The sequence below is a fragment of the Astatotilapia calliptera genome, chromosome 6 (assembly GCF_900246225.1).
Source record: "Astatotilapia calliptera chromosome 6, fAstCal1.2, whole genome shotgun sequence".
In the NCBI taxonomy this organism is placed as follows: domain Eukaryota; kingdom Metazoa; phylum Chordata; class Actinopteri; order Cichliformes; family Cichlidae; genus Astatotilapia; species Astatotilapia calliptera.
Window position 1 is genome coordinate 41,193,507 of NC_039307.1, and position 15,901 is coordinate 41,209,407.

Here is a 15,901-nt window from a genome sequence, read left to right on the forward strand (position 1 = left end):
GTGTGCAGGGACGCATTTTTATACAAGACTAAAGACTTTTTATTCTGGTATTCTCCTCTAAGACAACCGTACTTGTTATGTGTGGCAGATGATGTCACATATGAATGTGGAGCGTTCGGCTATGTCCAGTCACAACTGCTGAGTAGTTGCCCAAGGGGCCATTAACAAACAATTTATCCCCAAGGGGCAATTGTTTGTTAATGGCCCCTTGGGGATAAATAAAGTCTTCTGATAGCATACAGGGACCATATAGAAATGCACTGCCTTGAAAGAAAAAATGGATCATGGTTTTTGTATCTGAAGAATTTCATAGCTGAAAGATCCTGATTTTGTAATCAAGAGAAAAGGTTCTGCAATTTTCAAATGACATAAACAAGAAACTTCACTAAATGTGGAAGAAATGTACCTGCATGAAGAAGGCACCCAGTCAGAAACAAACCCTGGGACTTCTTCTTCACAGTCCAGTCCAGGTTTTTTTCCTCTTTCAGGTTTAAACGTAGGTGTGGCACATAGGATACAACATTGTGTGCAGTGTTGAGACCATGTTTCAAATAAAAATGTTATTGTGATAAGATTGGTGTTAAGAGAATTGTTCGTGCCATCTTTGACAGTATTTTGTGTAAAATTTGAAAACGTCATAAATGAATAAACACATCAAACCCACTGCGTGAGACAAAAGCACACTGTCAACACTGGACTGTGCAACAAATGAAGCACCTCTGTCATCAGGTGTTAGCGTCCTCACTTGAGACTAATTTTATAGCTCACAGGTATGTATGTAAAGTGCTCTGAGTGGTCAAAAAGACCAGAAAGTGTTCTATACTAAAGTAAATTTAACAACTTGCCCAGAGATTAAAGTGGAATTTGAATAGTGGGAGGACCCAAACTTCCAGTTCAGCAGTGCTACACAGGGGAATGGGCCACATTGTGATTCCTGTTGTGAGTTTCTGTCACAGTCCTTTTGAGTTCTCTCAGTTTCACTTGGAGCTTTTTTCTCACTTTTCTTATTCACCTTAGCATCTCTGTGGAGACACTTTACAGTATCATTGTTTCAGTATTTGTTAGTTTGGTCAGGTTTGTTGGTACAGCTTGGTTGAAGAGGCTTTGGAGGCTCCAGAGTGTCGCCTGGGTTAGACTGACGCAGGGCCAACACAGAGATGTTTTCAAACTTACACGGTGGTTTGTGAAGGACAGCTACTCTGTTGTTAACCATTTTATCTTGCTGTATACACTGCAAATCTGCAGTGCTGGCATTTCCTGTTCCATTAAAAATGACCAACCTGCAGGCCTTCTTCGTAAATAAAGAATAACCAGCTCTTTCTACGGTGAGAATTAAAGTTTATAAGATGACAAAAAAGACATTTAAAACATTATGAGGGCACTTACAGGCCTCCTGCTGCCATCTTCAGGACAAAACGCTGAAGCATTTTAGAGCATGTTGGAATAAAATTTGCTGTATTTATATTTTTGTTTGGTTTTTATTGCCTGGAGTTGTTTGGATAGTTTTCCTTTCTTTACTGGGTTCGTAACAGTAGTAGTCAGTGAAAGACTAGAACCAAACTCTACAGATTTATTACAAGATAGAAAAATGACTTCCTATTTGTTAGGTTTATATTGTGGATTGTCATTTATGCTTAGAAATATATAACCATATATTTTAGAGGTGTATAATCATTGCATATTGATATGATGTCTGAACCTTAGCAGTCTGCAAAGCCGGTGTGCCTCCCTCTGATATACGTACACATCCTAGGGTCATGAGAGAGTTCGTACCTTGTTTTATGGTAAACTCATCCATGTCTGCTTTGGTATAAGCACCTTTTGTTTAGCTGAACTGCTGGACGTCCAGGCCAGCAGATTTAGGGGAGTTGTTCACAGGGTCACATCTTGACCACACACGATATGTTAATGAAGCTATGCATATTCATGTAACCTCAATAAAGAGCAGTGCTACGAGGGAGCAGACGAGAGCGATGGGGTGAGCGATGGGGTGAGCGACAGAACGCTCGTCAGTTCTCTCCCTCGTGCACGAGTAACACAGAACTTTGGTGGCTTGCGTCTTGCTTTAGTAGAGTTGTCGCGTTCCAGCGAGGGGTTTGTGCTAGACAGACCCATCAATATTTGTCAAAGCTAAAGAAAGGAGGCCTGACTGTCCGTGAGCTTAATTTGTAGTTTACTTTGGGTGCCAGTATGTATGCTGAAGTCTTAAAGACGTATCATACATTGATCATACCTCCACAGCAAAGGAAAAAACTAATCTGATGCTCAGCATTACAAAAAGTACTCAGTATAACAGTCAGCAGTCTCTGGGAGGCCGAGCACTTCAGAAGGTTGACAGACCAAGACTCTACTAATCCAGCTGGCTGTGTAGTCAAGCGGAGCAGTCCACAACCATCCACACCGGCTGTAGAGGTGGTGTAATCCCTGGCTGCTCCACTCTGCAAGCCAAAGTATTTCTGGGCAAGACACTGAATCCACGTTGTTCTCAGATGTGTTCACTGCAGTGTGAAGGTCACATGGAAAGCACTTTCATTCATACAACACAAGTGCTTGTGTGACCAAGTGGTCGGCGGGGCTATTAAAAAAGTGTAATACAATGACACCACCTAGGGGAATTTCACCCCAGGAAATAAAATCGTTTGGGAATAAAATACCCAACAACGTTTGCACAGGTTCAGGGATGCACACTGAGGCCGGCTCAAACATTAACAGTTTCATTTATTAATATAAAATAAGATAAAACCACAATGACTCTCCACAAACTGGGAGCAACCAGGAGAGGCAGTACCAGTTTTGCAATACCAGCACAATATGCAGCTGAGGATCGCCCTAGCCAGCCGCGGAAGCTGGAGTTTAGCCATCCGGCCACACTCGTATGAGTGAGTGAGTGATGTTGCATGAAGTGATCAAAGTGCTCCGGTACAATAGATAAGTGCTGTATTAGAACCAGTGTGTTCCCACTGAAGGATTTTGGATGTCCTGCAGCAGCAGACGACATCCAGCTGTACGTGTCTTTTAAACCTGAAGATGTTTCTAAGCTGCAGATTCTAAATGTGTGCTTAGAAACCATCAAAGGTTGGATGGCCGACAACTTCCTCCAACCTAATGAAGAAAGGACTGAAGTTCTTGTATGTGCTCCAGACAGACATGTACCTGACATAATGAATGCTCTTGGTCCTCTTTCAACATTTGTGAAACCGTCTATCAGGAACCTCGGGGTAACCTTTGATTCTGCTCCTACCCTGGATGTCCACGTCAAATCTCTGGTTCGGTCCTGCTTCTATCATTTAAGAAGCATTACTAAATTGAGCCCTACAGTGTCTCATACTGAACTGGAGATTGTTATTCATGCATTCATTTCATCACGATTGGACTACTGTAATCCACTGTTTACATGTCTAAACAAAAACTCCCTGGAGCGTCTGCAGATTGTCCAAAATGCTGCAGCAAGGCTTCTGACAAAACATCTAAATACTCTCATGTAACACCGTTGCTTATACAGCTGCACTGGCTCCCCGTTGAATTCAGAGTCCATCTTAAGATTCTGGTTCTGACCTTTAAGGCTCTTCAAGAACAAGCACCAGCCTACACCACTGAACTTTTACAGCCCTATGCCCCTAGCAGGTCCCTGAGGTCTTGTGATCAGGGCCTACTTGTTATTCAGTATACAAGACTGAAAACCAAGGGTGACAGAGCTTTTGCCACTGTGGCCGCCAGACTGTGGACTCTCTTCCTCAGAACTTAAGATCTGCAGACTCAGTGATTACTTTTAAAAAGCAGCTAAAAACATCTTTTTAAAATTGCATTTTGTTAACTTTTGACTGTTTTTGTTTTATACCTTGTGAAGCACTTTGTGATCTTTTATCTAGAAATGTGCTATATAAATAAAAATTTACTTACTTACTTACAAATATCACTGAATACGTTTCTGTGTTATTTTTACTGCCATATGGCAAAACGTGTGTTACGTGTTAAAGCTTGTTACCTTTTCAAACAAGTAACATTAATGCTGCCATCTCTTAAATGCTACCATTCGTATCATAAGCTACTGAAATGCACCCATGAGATGCATGTCAGGTTATTTTGAGAAAAATCGTTTTTCGAAAAACACCAAACAACTCACCTGGAAGAACCAGGTCAGTGGACAACTCACCTGGTTCTTCCTGCTCTTAAACAGACTCTCTGTTGTCTCTCTCGCCATCCTCCTTACTCCTTCTTTGCACTGACAATCACACACTAATTGTTTGAACTAGAGAATCACATCGAATTATTTGCTATTATAATTGCAGATAATTACTGCTGTGATGAAATCTAGGGGTGTCTGGGCACCCCTCCAAAAAGGTCTAAACTGGCCTATTGGGGCCACAACCAGTTTGTGGCTGAGCAGAAAGAGAAGAGAGAAAAGGAGAGCATGAGAACGAAACACAAGAACCAACAGTGGCACATACTTCCCTTTCCTCGTTCCTGTTTCTTTAAACTGTTTTATTAGACTGTGTCAGCTGCCAGAGGTTTTTACCAGTGTTCCTGTGAGGTCTGCTGCACCATCCTGTTTGAGCATTGAATTTAAATATTCTCTAACTGCACCCTAACATTACCAACATGAGAGAGAACAGACTTCTCACCTGCACAGATAAACAACGGCAACAAACAACCACAGCTCAGTCCGTGTGCAGTGCAGTGCAGCGTACCGTAGCGTACTGTTGTAGAGTACTGTGATGTGTAATAGAGTAGTGTTGTACTGTAGAGTACTGTGTTGTACTGTCGGGTACATAAGACTGTTTCATGTTGCATGCAGCTGCACACTCGTCCCAGCAGGGGGCAGACGTCCTTTATTCATACGGACTTTTTCCACATCCTGCTGGAAAAACTTGACCGCGGTAAAGTTGTGTACTTGTAGCTGGATGTAGTTTCCTTTGTAGTTCTTCGGAGTAGACAGTGTGATTAAGAAGCAGTGCTCACGGAAGCTGCTCACGGAAGCGTTTTTGGCGGGCTTTGTGCTCTCAGTTTAGGGGGAGACGGAGTTTGAGACTCTACCAGAGACCATGCACCAAGTCCGGGACACCCTGGCTGACTTGGCCGAGCAGGGCACGACCTACCTGGGCAGGCTGGTGCCGAAGGTAAGAAGCGGAAGTAGTCCGGTCTCCGTGGAGCGGATTCTCGGCATCCAGTTTTGAACTTGTGTGTACACGATCAGGTTTTATCACCACACTAGCCCTGATTAGAAACCATAATAATTCGACATAAGCAGTTTAGGGACTGTTCGCTCTCGCTGACAGTCACATCAGTGAACTTTGGCCGTTTCTCTGTGTTCTTACCCTCACTGTTGTCTGAAACAAACCTGCCTCTGCAGGCTTTCTCTCAGGTCCTAGCTGTGGTTGCAGGCAGCGTGGCCGGTGCTCTCAATGTCCTGCTGCACTACGTCTCCCAGTTACTGCAGGCCTCTGGGATCCAAGGTGAGCATCGTTTGTTTCTGGGCTGCACTCAAGACCAGTTCAAATATAGCAGAAGTGGGTGCTGCCACCTTGTGGTGCCATCAAAGCCAGAGACTGTGGGCAAAGTTGTTTTTCCAGCCTTGACTCCCCTTTTGGATAAAAATGTTTGGTAGGTGCTTAACCTGCTGAGCATAAACCTTTTAATCAGAGATCCATGGAGCCTTGGACCTGTATCTGTTGGATGGATCAGCTGAATGACTTTATTAGAATCGAACTGAAGCTTGCTGCGCTTCACATAGAGGCGAGAATCTCAATATGAGCGACTCCGTACAAGAGCTGGTTCATGCCAGTAGTTTAACTCGCTGGCACTGTTATTCTGCCTGCCTATTGATCCTGGTTATTGGTTCTCCAATCAGCTGATTTCAGTTGGTGTGCAGGAGGAGGAAAATAATGGCTCAGTCTGCAGCGTGAGCATGGATGTTACTTTTATTATTACTGCACAAGGACGAGAGCGTGATGGTAAAGTAAACTGGACACAAGCAGCTGCATTCTGCTGCTAACAGCATCAGCTGCACAGACAGCATGCTAACATGTTTGCTCTGTGCTCAGACCTGAATACTCCGACACAGATCACACGTGTGCGTCCTGCAAACCAGCAGCTGGGTTTATGTTGTTAAATGAGACCGTGAGTTTCAGGAAAGGAGTAATGTGAAATTAGTGTAACACGTAACTTTGTAGAGTAATAACTCCAACAAGGAGAGGAAACACTTTCAGCGTGCACAAACATTTGACCAGACAGCGTGTAGTTCATCTGCATGATGTAATGTCTTTGGTATGCAGTCAGAGATGGTGGAGCCTCTCGCAGCAGAGCCAATGAGAACCCGGTGATAGCTCCCATCTGTAGCGTCGCAGTAAGAGTGTCAGTGGAAATGAGCAGCTTTGTATGAAATGTAATTTCTGGTGCTTTTTTCCACAGTTAGCCTTCCTACCAACAAAGTGACCCCAGAGGGCCTGATCTTCGTCATTCAGTGGGTCCTCGCAGCTCTCATCTGCTACTGGCTGATTTCTCTTGCCTTCCGATTGGTTGCCTCCACTCTGATGTGCGCCCTGTGGTTTCTGAAAGTCGGAGTCGCTTTAACCTGTTTTGTGCTCATCCTGAGCGACTACAACGTGGGCACGGAGGCAATGGCCATCCGACTGGCTGTCCTGCTGTGTGTCTGCGTCTTGCTGAACGTCGGGACTCGGGGAAGTTCCAGTGCGGCTAATCAAACTGCTCGCCTCGAGGAGCAGGTGAAGATCCTGGAGAGACGGCTGAGGGAGATGGAGAGGTGGACGAGGACAGAAGAGTGACGGAGAGAATCTTCTGACAGCCAAGTCAAACGACAGTCGCCCGAGGATCTCTGCATTTAGGATCGTTCTTCAAATTCACAGAAAGCACGGCACATTCCCAACAGACTGCTGAGCGGGAGCAGATCGAGCTCGTAGACGAGTTGATTGGATGCAGCTCCCTCCCAGATACGCCCACATATTTGGATGAGTTTAATGAAAAACACTTTCTCCTCTTCCACCGTTCCTCTCCCTAAACACAGTGCTCTCCCAGAGCCCAATGCCTCACCCCAACTTCTGTTAGATTTGCCCTGCGAGCAGCAGCTGGTGGAGGCGCTCGTTACACCAGCAGCTGCATCGACTGGCTCTGGCTCCTCTACGTGTGGTCCTGTCAGATCACAGAGGCGTTTTCTTCTCACTGAATGTAGTTGCACTTCAGCTGCAGTGAATCAGGAGGAGGTGCAGGACAAGCTGACACATCGATCAGGTGATGGACTCCTAATCTCAGGCCTGTTTTCAGTCATTCCACTAATAAATAACTTTTCAAAAACATGCGCTCCTTTTTCTTTTCACCAAGTAAAAAAACAAGTTTGAGCATGACGTCGCGTCACACAGTCAGAGTCGTGCTGGAAGTAGGGCCTTGGTTCTGGTTGGACTGGTGCATGTCTACTTGTACTTTAACTATATTTAAAAATGGGGATGTTGAGCCTGCATCGTCTGAGCTACCTGCAGCGTTAACAAAGAAACAGATGAAGATGATGAATGGTGCTGGACTGATGTAAATGTAAGGTCTGCTCCTGAGTCTCCCAGGCTCAAATCCAGCTGTGGAGGAAAAGGTGCAGGTAGCGTGGACACTTTCAGGATGTCTGATCTGCTGCAGTCCCAGCCTGTCATTTGTGTTCATTTTTTAATCAGCGTAGGCTCCTTTGAATCATTTGCACAGGAACAGATGGGACCTGCACCTCTTGACTGTTTCACAGACAACATTCACGTACTGAGAGTTTTTCCTCCACGTCACAAATGTTCTATTGTTCTTGTGATGGGTAAATAATAAGTAAACAGCTCTAGTTATGGTTGTTTTGTAGCTTCAACACAAACGTGGAAATGTTGTAATCAAAGCACCAAATAACGATAAATGCGCTGCAGGATCGGTGTGGTGAAAGAGTCGTACTGCCATCTGTGACATGGGAATAAACTCATTTGTTACAGACGTGGAACAAATGGCTTAAATGAGCATTTTGGGTCCAAGCAGTCCCTGCTTCAGAGTCGGGGACAGTCATCCTCCATGAGGGTGGGGTTGTCCTGGCAGTGACGAAGCAGGGACCTGGTGGAGCAGGCTGGGCAGCCTGGCCTGTGATGGAGTGCTGGGTGGGGAGCGTGCCCCTTCCTCCACCGCTGAACACGTGCTTCACGGTGCTGTGAGGTGGGTCAGGGCTGGGACAGCTCTGCTGCTGGGACTGGCTCGTTCGTGCATCCGAGGGACAGCAGGTCACAGGAGACTGCTGCCTGCTCTTATCACTCAGCCCCCCCGCCGCAGACGTCATCCTTATTCATGGTGCTTTCTTATCTATACAAATAATAAGACACAGTAGTAACACATCCTAAGACAAAGGCCAACTTCTGCTCTCCTTTCCAAAGAGAAAATCCACAGGCTGCCGTGTGGGAGGAGGGACCAGGAAGAGGTTTATCGTGGTCAACACTGTCGTCCTAATCCGCTCTTAGGGGATAGAGGCTTAGTGGGACCTCAGGTTAGGTTGATCACAACTTGTCTCAGACACAACCATCCACACGAGCAAGGCATTCATTGGTTTGCACGCATGAGTTATTTCACCCTCAGAAGTCTGTTCTCTTCTTAGTTCTGCGGATTCATTGAAGCAAACGTTTCTGTGGGCAGGTGTAGAGGCAGCAGCTCTGTGGACCTCAGAGAGCACACCTGCCACACTCCAGCTACACACTAGCTGTTTCTTTCTTTGTGTTTCTTTAATTCAACCAAGACTTCTGAAGATGAAAGACCGCCTGGCTCAGCTGAAGGAGGTAAGCAGGACTGTGCCGCTGTTTGCCTTCTCGTCGATGGCGCCTGCGTTGTTCGCACGGGGCCTGACTAGTCTGTACTATAGATGTCATGGTGCGAGGCGACTGCCCCACTGTGGAGCTCAACTGAATGTCAGAGATGTTAGCCGCAGACGTGAAACTCAAAGTCATGTTTCCAAAAGATACAGGAACTGCTTTCTTCTCATTCTTTTATATTCTGACTGAATTTATAGTGAAATCAGTAAGTCCTCATCAATCTTTCTTTAATGTGAGGAGCTGCTAATCACACAAACGACAATTAATCATCGTTTATTTTAGACGTGTCAGGCACCGATTCAAAGTGCAGCTGGTGTCATGTGACTCACACACAGGAAGTCGTTTCAGGCTCAGTACAAATGTTCTTGTCTTATCACAGAGACAGAAAACGTCAGTTAATAGTGTGTGTGTGTGTGTGTGTGTGTGTGTGTGTGTGTGTGTGTGTGTGTGTGTGTGTGTGTGTGTGTGTGTGTGTGTGTGTGTGTGTGTGTAACAGAAGAGCGATGCAGGTGGTGATGATATTGAGGTTCCTGTGGAGAGTGAGGCTTTCATGGATGATTTCTTTGCTCAGGTATGCAGTGTGTCTGTCTGCTCCACTTTACATGCATCATAACACAAAATGCATTTCTACTCTTTGATGCCTCCGTGTGTGTGTGTGTGTGTGTGTGTGCGTGCGTGCGTGTGTGCGTCTGTCAGATTGAAGACATCCGCAGCAGTATTGACAAGATTGACGAGAGTGTTACAGAAATCAAAAAACTCTACTCCACCATCCTGTCTGCCCCGACCTCCGACCAGAGTAATGCAGATAACGTGTTCAAATGTGCTGCCTGTGATTCTCAGTGTGTGTGCGTGACGCTCCATTTCCACCTCTTGCAGAAACACAGGATGATGTCGAGGCTCTCACCAATGAGATTAAAAAGTCGGCCAACAATGCAAGAAACAAACTGAAGAGTCGGTATTGGTTTGGTTTCCTTCTCCGGCACACTGTCTGGTTCCCGTTTGTACAAACATACGTGTGATCAGAATGTGTCTCTGTGGCACGCCTAATGTGTTGTTTACATGTGTGAGTAAAAGCAGTGGTGAACATTGTCCGTGTGTGCGTCAGGTATCGAGCGCCAGCTGGAGTCAAACGCCGACGAGAGGGCCTCGGCCGACCTCAGGATACGCAAGTCACAGGTCAGGCAGTCGTACAGTAGCTCTGATTCACCCGACCCGACCACACAGACAGAGCGCAGCACGCTGCTGTTTCTCTTGTGATGCCTTAAACATCCACACGTCACGTTCAGATCCACCGAGTGTAGCAGGCTCCACACACACACACACACACACACACACACACACACACACACATGCTTTTACATTCAGTGTCGGTGCAGTCCTCTGTCCTCAGGCTCGACTGTGAAGCTCGCCCACCGTGTGTGTGAGAGCCTGTCATTGGAGTGTCTGTGTTCTTGTCTCCCCCAGCACGCCATTCTGGCCAAAAAGTTTGTAGAGGTGATGACAAAGTACAACGAGGCTCAGGTGGACTTCAGAGACAAGAGCAAGGGACGGATCGCCCGCCAGCTGGAGATCAGTGAGTGCCAGCTGCTGATGATATGGTTACGTTTAAGCTTGATGTGGAGGAAACCACAGCTTCGGGATCCTTTATATTTCCCTTTTTTTTTTACAATATGTGAAGAGATTCACAGCATAAATGATCTAAATGCTCCTTAAAACCTCACAGTCGTTCCCATGGACCCTAGTCACAGTGCTAACGCTGCCGTCTCCTGTCCTCTATCGTAGGTTTTATCAGGTTCAGGCCGTCAGACTAAAGAGAATTCGACTTTCTTTAAGCACTGACAGCTGCTACGCTTTAAACATATTTATGTGCCAACTTATTGTTGTGTACTGTGCTCAGATACATGTTTTAGTTTTTAAATAAAATGACAAATATCTGACAGAAAGAGCCGTGTGTGTGAATGGGTGGATGACTGGATATGTAAAGCGCTTTGGGGTCCTTAGGGACGAGTAAAGCGCTGTATAAATACAGGCCATTTACCATTTACCATAAAAATAGCCAACGTGGTGTTTTTATGGTTTTACTGTGTCACATCAGCCCTAAAGGTTAACAACCACCTTTTACATCAATCAAAGTATTAATACAACAGGCACCTCGTAGTATTGTCAGTGTAATCACATGCTGTTGTGTGTACAGTCATGTTTCTACTGGCTGGTGCATGAACAAGTTCTTGTCTCTGTGATCTGTTCAGCTGGAAAAACAACGACCGATGAAGAGTTGGATGAGATGCTGGAGGGAGGAAACTCTGCAGTCTTCACAGCAGGGGTAAGCCTGCATGCATGCACATGCACGTGCATGCATGCGCATGCATGCGCACACAAACACCTGCAGCAAACCAGCGTCTTTGGCCAGAGGCACGAACTCTTAGTGGGTTGTGGAGCGCAGAGGCTGTTATAAACCAGGAACTATTGTCCTGCTGGTTTGTGTTTGATGGTGTCACTGTGATCTCCGCTCCACTGTCATTTAATGACATCTCCATGTGAATTCTCTCTGTGTGTTACATGAAAACTTGTCAGGGAAATGTCCCCTCACCCCCTGAGCCTGGTTCTGCTGGAGGTTTCTTCCTGTTAAAAGGGAGTTTTTCCTTCCCACTGTCGCCAAGTGCTGCTCATAGGGGGTCACATGACTGTGGCAGTTTTCTGTCTGTAGGGATCTACTTTAAAGCACCTTGAGGTGACCGTTGTTGTGATTTGGAGCTGTAGACTGTTCTAGCACACGGGTCAGCACAACTTTCATTTCACAACTATTTTTAATTATAAGGAGAAATAATTAAGTCAGCTAATCAACAGAAAACAAATTGTTATGTATTTGATAGGCAGTGCAGTCATTCCATTAAATTCTCGGCTTTTCAAATGCAGTGATTCTCTGCTTGTCTCGGTGTGTGTTTGTTATGTAGGCATGTTTCTTACTATTTAGTGTCGTTACAGCAAACTGGGAGATGTTAGCTGGACTTACAGGCAGATGTGATTTGTTTTAACCTGTAGTTTGGCACTAGCAGACCCTCTGTTTGTGAACATCCACTTGTTTGTGGTGTATTCTTTTAAGTTGTGTGTCTCTGGTCACCTCACACTCCCTCCCCCACAGATCATGGACTCTAAGATCAACCAGCAGGCCCTGAATGAGATCGAGGCTCGTCACAAAGACATCATGAGGCTGGAGAGCAGCATTAAAGAACTCCACGACATGTTTGTTGATATTGCCATGCTGGTTGAGAACCAGGTTTGTGAGATCCTGCAGCCCAAAGTATTCTCGAGCATTCACAGTTCTCGATTAACAAACTATTCTCACCCTCTGAGCTGCACTTCTTCCATTTTAGCCGTGTTATAAAACATGAAGGCTTGCTTCTCCTTCTTCCACTTTCTGCTGACTTGCATGGTTTGTGAAACTGAATAGTAGCCCTGTTTAGTTCTACTGTACATAGAGTCGTGCACAGCACAAGTTATTCTTTTAAAGCTTTTCAACAGTAACTCGCCCTGTTTCCCCAAAAAGCCCATCTTGCACAGAGCTTGTTTAACTGTGACTAAGTCCTTTCATGACTGAAGCTTCAGTGTGCAGCCGATAAGAAAAGTCATGTGTTTCTGACACAGTGGGGTACGCTCCCACTTCCTGTGTAAACAGCAGACAGGCACAAATCTTACTTTCATTAACTTTGTGTTGTCTCTCGTGTTGTGTGCCCTGCTAGGGTGGGATGATTGACAGAATCGAAAGCAACATGGACCAGTCGGTGGGCTTTGTCGAGAGAGCCGTGGCCGACACCAAGAAGGCTGCCAAATACCAGCAGGAGGCCCGCAGGGTGAGTGCAGAGAGGAGAGAGGGACTGTGGCAATGCGTTAGTGCTCTGGGTCAGTGTTTCCTGTAACGATGGCATCGGCCTATCATCGAGCAGACAAACCACTAGTGAAGGTTAGATGCTGAAGTTGCACACGCTGACTGTACCCGTGAGTAAGAAACACCTGCTGCTGTTCCTGCTGCTGTTCCTGCTGCAGTGCGTCTCTGAGTAGCTTACCATCTGAGCCATGTTCCTGCTACAGCATGTCACAGCGTGCTACAGCGTGTTACAGCGTGTTACAGCGTGCTACAGCGTGTTACAGCGTGCTACAGCGTGTTACAGCGTGTCACAGCGTGTCACAGCGTGTCACAGCGTGCTACAGCGTGTCACAGCGTGTCACAGCGTGCTACAGCGTGCTACAGCGTGTTACAGTGTGTCACAGCGTGCTACAGCGTGTCACAGCGTGTCACAGCGTGCTACAGCGTGTCACAGCGTGTCACAGCGTGCTACAGCGTGCTACAGCGTGTTACAGTGTGTCACAGCGTGCTACAGCGTGTCACAGCGTGTCACAGTGTGTCACAGCGTGCTACAGCGTGTCACAGCGTGTCACAGCGTGCTACAGCGTGCTACAGCGTGTTACAGTGTGTCACAGCGTGCTACAGCGTGTCACAGCGTGTCACAGCGTGCTACAGCGTGTTACAGTGTGTCACAGCGTGCTACAGCGTGCTACAGCGTGCTACAGCGTGTTACAGCGTGTCACAGCGTGCTACAGCGTGCTACAGCGTGTTACAGTGTGTCACAGCGTGCTACAGCGTGTCACAGTGTGTCACAGCGTGCTACAGCGTGTCACAGCGTGTCACAGCGTGCTACAGCGTGCTACAGCGTGTTACAGTGTGTCACAGCGTGCTACAGCGTGCTACAGCGTGCTACAGTGTGTTACAGCGTGTCACAGCGTGCTACAGCGTGCTACAGCGTGTTGCAGCGTGCTACAGCGTGTTGCAGCGTGCTACAGCGTGTTACAGCGTGTCACAGCGTGTCACAGCGTGCTACAGCGTGTTACAGCGTGTTACAGCGTGTCACAGCGTGCTACAGCGTGCTACAGCGTGTCACAGCGTGCTACAGCGTGCTACAGCGTGCTACAGCGTGTTACAGCGTGCTACAGCGTGCTACAGCGTGTTACAGTGTGTCACAGCGTGCTACAGCGTGTTACAGCGTGCTACAGCGTGTTACAGCGTGCTACAGCGTGCTACAGCGTGCTACAGCGTGCTACAGCGTGCTACAGCGTGTTACAGCGTGCTACAGCGTGTTACAGCGTGCTACAGCGTGTTACAGCGTGCTACAGCGTGTTACAGCGTGGTGCAGCCACGTTCAGATCCTTCTGGGGAAAAATGTCTTTTTGTGAAGCAAACGGGTTAAACCTCACTGGCTTGTGTGCTCCGGTCACTTTGAGACTGTTGTGTTTTGGGCACTTTAGGGCCCTGTTCAGACCCTGGGGGCCTGGGCTGTAGATGTAGGGTGTGCTTTAGTCTTGCTCGGCCTGACCGGGAGTCATCTTGTTTAACACCACCTTCTGTCTCTGACCCCTCCCCCCCCCGAACCAACTTGTCTCTCCAGAAACAAATGATGATCTTCTGCTGCTGCGTGATTTTGGCTGTCGTCCTGGGTTCATTTGTCTACAGCTTCATCAAATAGAGACCCTAATGAAGAAAGTCTCCCACCATCTGAGGCCACGGGAGGCCGCAGGACACTCAGTTTGCTCTAATTTCATTACATATCAGGAACAAAGCGCCACATTTATGATCAGTTCAATCAGAAAAACATGACGATAGCTTTCTTCTTCATGGCCTCGCTCCAGTCTGTGTCCCTAACCTGTCCAATAACAAACTGAATATGACTGTGTGCACAAAACAGAAAAGAAAAGCTGGAGACCTTTCAGTGCAGCGACCGACACGTCAATAATCCCACCAAGAATGTCCACATCATAGGGCTACATGCATGTTTAATGTGTTAGCATCAGCTCATCATTACTTAGCTGTGCTCAGTGCAAATGTGTGTGATACGTCTTACCCTAACCCTGCTGCAGTTGATCTGCTGTGGAGCGATTTTTCAGAACCAAACTTGGAATTTGAAAATGTGCAGCATGAAAGGTCACCAACAATCAGGGCCAAGCCTGTGAATTACTGAGTGTGACTGCTAGCATGCACCATTTCATTTTCATTCACTGATTTGTCCACTTATCATATCCATATTCAGGAAAGTGCACCTGATTTGTAAACAACTTTTGAATAATGCAGCCATGAAAAGCTTTTATTAGGAAGATTAGCTGTTGTGTTGCTGTGTAAGGAATAAACAGCAGAGGGTGTCCATTAATATTAGAGTGATTACAGCAGGTGCTGGTACCTGACACACCTGTGCTGTAGACTGCATCCTGCCCCGTGTCCACAGCAGGCCCGTCGAGAGGCCTTTAGGATTCACAGTAAAAATCCACGTAGTGAGCTTTTAACCTTGAAGTGATTAAAAATGGCTCATCTTAGATAGTGTGACTCAGGAATTGATGTTCATTTTAAATGTGTAAGATTAGAAATACAAATCATTTGATGATTCAGGTATTTGGTTTAGATCGTTGTTGTGTTTATTACAACTGAACTCTCATGTTTGTATAATGTGCTTGTGTGTCTGTTTTTATGCTTGTTATTCTGGCACTTGCTCTGACCCACACTGTGGTGTTGGATGCAGTACAGCCCACTCGTGAACTGAGAGCCTGCTCTCCTATATCAATATTTTTGAAAATGTGTATTCCAATAAAATTCCAATTGGAAGTTTTCTGAGGCGTCTGAACAAACTGATGGCAGACTATTTAGTTGCGCAGTGTGTTCAGAAAAATAACCTGGAAGATTTGTCCTGCCGGGAGAGGTCATCGATTATCGACAGGCAGCTGTTGTGTGACAATGAACTATCACAGATTTTATTCATATTCAAATTTGATCCTAGGACCGCTAAATATCAAATTCCGGGGATTGAGGTGTGCATTCACAGGGACACGCTGTAAGGTCTGGTCTGCCGATGCTTCCAGCGCTTCATCGTTAGCTTCTTTGTACACGCTGTGTGTTTGTGTCTGCTGCTGACTGAAGGCCGTGGCTCTGAGCACGGCGAACTATTTGTAAAAGTGCATCGTTTGTAGTTTTCTTCACTTTTTGAATAAAAGTCAATCTGTCAGTTACTACACTTCCACTTCCATTTTATTTCACC

General features: G+C 46.3%; 1 protein-coding gene across 3 annotated transcripts; it reads left to right on the forward strand.

The window, feature by feature from the left end:
* The first annotated feature begins 5,050 nt into the window (after window positions 1-5,050).
* On the forward strand, window positions 5,051-15,872 carry stx3a (syntaxin 3a). Of its 3 annotated transcripts, XM_026172180.1 has the most exons (11): window positions 5,051-5,117; window positions 5,351-5,453; window positions 9,322-9,396; window positions 9,522-9,621; window positions 9,702-9,776; window positions 9,931-10,001; window positions 10,290-10,398; window positions 11,075-11,148; window positions 11,968-12,102; window positions 12,566-12,676; window positions 14,267-15,872. In XM_026172180.1, the coding sequence occupies exons 2-11, from the start codon at window positions 5,403-5,405 to the stop codon at window positions 14,342-14,344; spliced, it is 879 nt and encodes a 292-aa protein (XP_026027965.1). In that variant the 5' UTR covers window positions 5,051-5,117; window positions 5,351-5,402; the 3' UTR covers window positions 14,345-15,872. The 3 variants fall into 3 exon arrangements, with proteins under 3 accessions (XP_026027965.1, XP_026027966.1, XP_026027967.1); XM_026172181.1 differs by lacking the exons at window positions 5,051-5,117; window positions 5,351-5,453 and adding an exon at window positions 6,779-8,792; XM_026172182.1 differs by lacking the exons at window positions 5,051-5,117; window positions 5,351-5,453 and adding an exon at window positions 6,779-7,245.
* The last annotated feature ends 29 nt before the right edge of the window (window positions 15,873-15,901 follow it).